This window comes from Mus caroli, chromosome 10 (assembly GCF_900094665.2).
Source record: "Mus caroli chromosome 10, CAROLI_EIJ_v1.1, whole genome shotgun sequence".
NCBI classification, from domain to species: Eukaryota; Metazoa; Chordata; class Mammalia; order Rodentia; family Muridae; genus Mus; species Mus caroli.
In genome coordinates this window covers 29,413,592-29,417,270 of record NC_034579.1, presented here as the reverse complement: position 1 = coordinate 29,417,270, position 3,679 = coordinate 29,413,592, and the positions used below count along the sequence as shown (strand labels likewise).

The window sequence follows — 3,679 nt, the reverse complement described above, 5'->3', positions numbered from 1 at the left end:
CTTTCCTTTTCCCTTCCTTCCTTCCTTCCTTCCTTCCTTCCTTCCTTCCTTCCTTCCTTCCTTTTCTCTCTTTCTTCCTTCCTTCCTTTCTTCCTTCCTTCCTTTCTTTCTTTCTTTCTTTCTTTCTTTCTTTCTTTCTTTCTTTCTTTCTTTCTTTCTTTCTTTCTTCCTCTTTTAATTCAGAGTGGTAAAGGACAAGAGACAGGCTTACAGGGCCTGTCCAAAGGCTCATTTCAAATGGGAAGCATTGTTTTTTAAGGGGCATTAGGGGGAGACGTTTAAATACTCTCCAGAAAAGCTATGGGGAAAAGCAGGAGCAACAGGGTACTTGGCTTAAAACAGAAGAGGAACCATTTCTTGTACAGGAAAGAAAGCAGACAGCAGTGAGGAGAACCGGAGGCCAGAGTGTGGTGTGGAGGTGACAAGTACCAGGTATATTGTTGGACACACAAAGAGAGAATCAGAGTAGACAGCTTGGATACAAGGGGACAATGACTCATTTGCAAGCTGGTCTCTCTCCTGAGACTTTGGAAAAAGCTCGCCTGGAACTCAATGAGAACCCAGACACTCTGCACCAGGACATCCAAGAAGTAAGGGACATGGTCATCACTAGGCCGGACATTGGCTTTCTGCGCACCGATGACGCTTTTATCTTACGCTTCTTGAGGGCCAGGAAATTTCATCACTTCGAAGCTTTTCGCCTCTTGGCCCAATACTTTGAGTACCGGCAGCAGAACCTGGATATGTTCAAAAGCTTCAAGGCCACTGACCCTGGCATCAAGCAGGCACTGAAGGATGGCTTTCCTGGGGGCCTGGCCAATCTGGACCATTATGGGAGGAAGATTTTAGTCCTTTTTGCTGCCAACTGGGATCAGAGCAGGTAAATCCTGAATCCCAAAGTTTACTTATGATCTTTTGACACTTCTGGATTTGTTTGTTTGCTTGTTTGTTTGTTTATTATGATTTACTCTTAGGAGTTTCGTAGTGTTGTAATTTCAATGCTTTTGTTTACTTGCTGGGAGCAGGGAAGGGGGCAAAGGGAAAATGCAACTCATAGTGAGCTTTGGGTAGGCTCCCTTGGGAAGGGCTTGCGTTTTTTTTTCTTTTAAAACTCTTCCTTCTCTAACACAGTTTCTCCTGCGGCCTTATGTGCTCCCAAGCCATATTATTAAGCTGAGAATGAAACCACTCAACTACTAAACAAAGCCTCTAAAAATATTGGCTTTTAAATCCTGATCTTTACTTACGTGGTGAAAGGAGGAGAGAAGAGAGATGTTTCCTTTCTTCTTCCTCAAGAAATCCTTAGTCTGTCGTAATTCATCAGCTTCATGGTCATAATCGCCATCACCACATTTCTCTCTCCCTAGTACTGATAGTTTATCTCCCTCAAACAGCCTCATGCTTAACCAAGAGCAGTTTTATTGCCTGGGAACTTTTCTACTCAGTGATGTGTACATGAAAGCACAATACAATATGTGTCACTTCAATGAGAAGGAAGAGTTGTACCCTCTGTCTCTGAGCACACTTAATGGCACTCAAAATAAAGGTTGACTAGTGTTCCTGTTAGATGCCTGTCACTAATCTGAAGGGGCATGCTTCCTGTCTGATATAATTCTTCATCTTTTTCAGAGAGGGAAACTTTAATATCCATCAGCTGGTAGACTCTATGGGCTCAGGTGCTGTTCAATAGGAGATAAACACTACTCTTACTTCCTTTACGTTAGAAAAAATGCAGACAGTGGTATCTCTGTGTCCTCCCTCACAACTATTTTCTCAGACTGTAAGACAGAAAAGTTATAAAGGCTCTTGGGTAAGATAGTTCCCATCTAATACAAAGTTAAGCATATTTTACAGTATTTACAGAGCTAGTTGTTAAAGCATTTGGTGTCTTTTTAGTTCTGTGAATGGTGTCTTTCGATGCATCTGGTTAGTTTAAAGTATTTCTAGAGTGATATAATTGACTTCTGCAGTCAAAGAGAGATTCAGTAGCTCTAACAGATTTTCCAGACATCTGAGAGTATTAGCATGTTAAAATGCAAATGGATATTTTTAATAGTTTCTCTCTTTTTTATTGGTCTTGCTTTCTTATAATTATAGGCTGAGAGTTTTAATTGATTATTTTTCCTAGTAAATATAAGACTACATGTTATATAAAGAATCACTGAGTTTAGGAACTCACAGACAGAATTGCTTCTGGGAGTCCCTTGGATCTTATGCTGCTTTTTTTTCTTTGTCAAGTAGGAAACTTCCAAAGACTATGTGCTTTCTTTGAGTTTTTTAACTGTGAAAAGTCCACTGTAGAGTTATGCAAGCCAAGCAGTTGTGTCTACTAAAATGTAAAAGTAAAACTCATATTCCTTATATCAGTTAGATTGAAAATCTATTAGTTGAGCTATTAGTTGAGCATATGTTATGCTATATGGAACCATGGTGATATGGACATTTTATATTTAAATATGACTAGAATCTGTTTGTAGTCTTTATAAAAGCAAAATTTACACACACACACACACACACACACACACACACACACTTACACACAAATATCCAAACTCTAGTATTTTTTCTGTAGGCCAAAAATCATTATTCATATTTTATAAGCCATATCAAAGTGAACATTATTTACAGTTCTTAGATATATAGGAAGGGTTATTTTGGCTATAGGAAATAGAATGTGTTTTAGTATTGGATGTATTATATTAAACACAGGCTATCAAGAGCTAAAACTTTCCCTGGAAATCTGTATTAGGAGGGAATTTATTGATTGGTATGTAGAAATATTTTCAATATGCTGATTCAAAATGATAACTAATAATATGTGACTATATAGCTAAAATTAAAAATGAGAAGCCATGTTTCATGGGCATGTACCGTCAAGAGTATATGTAGTAGCAGTAGGATGCCATTTCTGTGGTTGAAGAGGAGCAACTATCACCCAGAAGGAAAAGCGCATTGATAGGAAAAGGACACACAGGGTTTAGGGCTTGTCTAAATTTCAGGTGATTTTTCCTTTCTTTCCTATAATTACAGTACATTTTTAATCTACAAATACTAATGGGCAGTGACAAAGATAAACAGTGATGCACCTAGGCATTTTCTGAAAACCTTCATCTTCAGGATATGGGCTTAAATAGCACTCCAATCTTTGTCTTGAAATGTAAGGAAAGCAGTCTCACACAGTGTCAGGGCCTCCCTAGTTCATCTCAGAGTGGATCTTCTCTTTCTACACACAGTACCATGGCTTATCTTACCTGATTGCTATAGAAGTCTCTGGTACCTTCTCTATATGATACTTTGGTAATATTGCTCTGTTAGCTGTACACACCACACGCCATCTCCTCTGTTGTTCTGCTCTTTCATGCTCTGTGACTAAGGTGCTCATTATTTCCTTTCCTTACTCTTGACAAACACAAATGAGTTCAAAAAGTCTGCATGTCTGAACTTAATTTTGACCATATCCCTTGAGTTGAGTAGGTTTTTTTTATTTTATTCTTTTTTTAATATTACTTTTTATTACGTATTTTCCTCAATTAAATTTCCAATGCTATCCCAAAAGTCCCCCATACCCTCCCCCCCTACTTTCCTACCCACCCATTCCCATTTTTTGGCCCTGGCATTCCCCTGTACTGGGGCATATAAAGTTTGCATGTCCAATGGGCCTCTCTTTCTAGTGATGGCC

General features: G+C 38.8%; 1 protein-coding gene across 3 annotated transcripts in view; it reads left to right on the top strand.

The window, feature by feature from the left end:
• Positions 1–3,679, top strand: part of Clvs2 (clavesin 2) — a 102,236-nt gene that overhangs the window by 1,594 nt on the left and 96,963 nt on the right. For 2 of the 3 annotated variants that reach the window (XM_029482291.1, XM_021175049.2), the window contains exon 2: positions 366–880. The exons of the other annotated variant lie outside the window; for it this stretch is intronic. In XM_029482291.1, coding sequence (XP_029338151.1) covers positions 492–880 — 389 coding nt within the window. In that variant the 5' untranslated portion in view covers positions 366–491. The remainder of the gene's footprint in view (positions 1–365; positions 881–3,679) is intronic. 3 annotated transcript variants of the gene reach the window in all.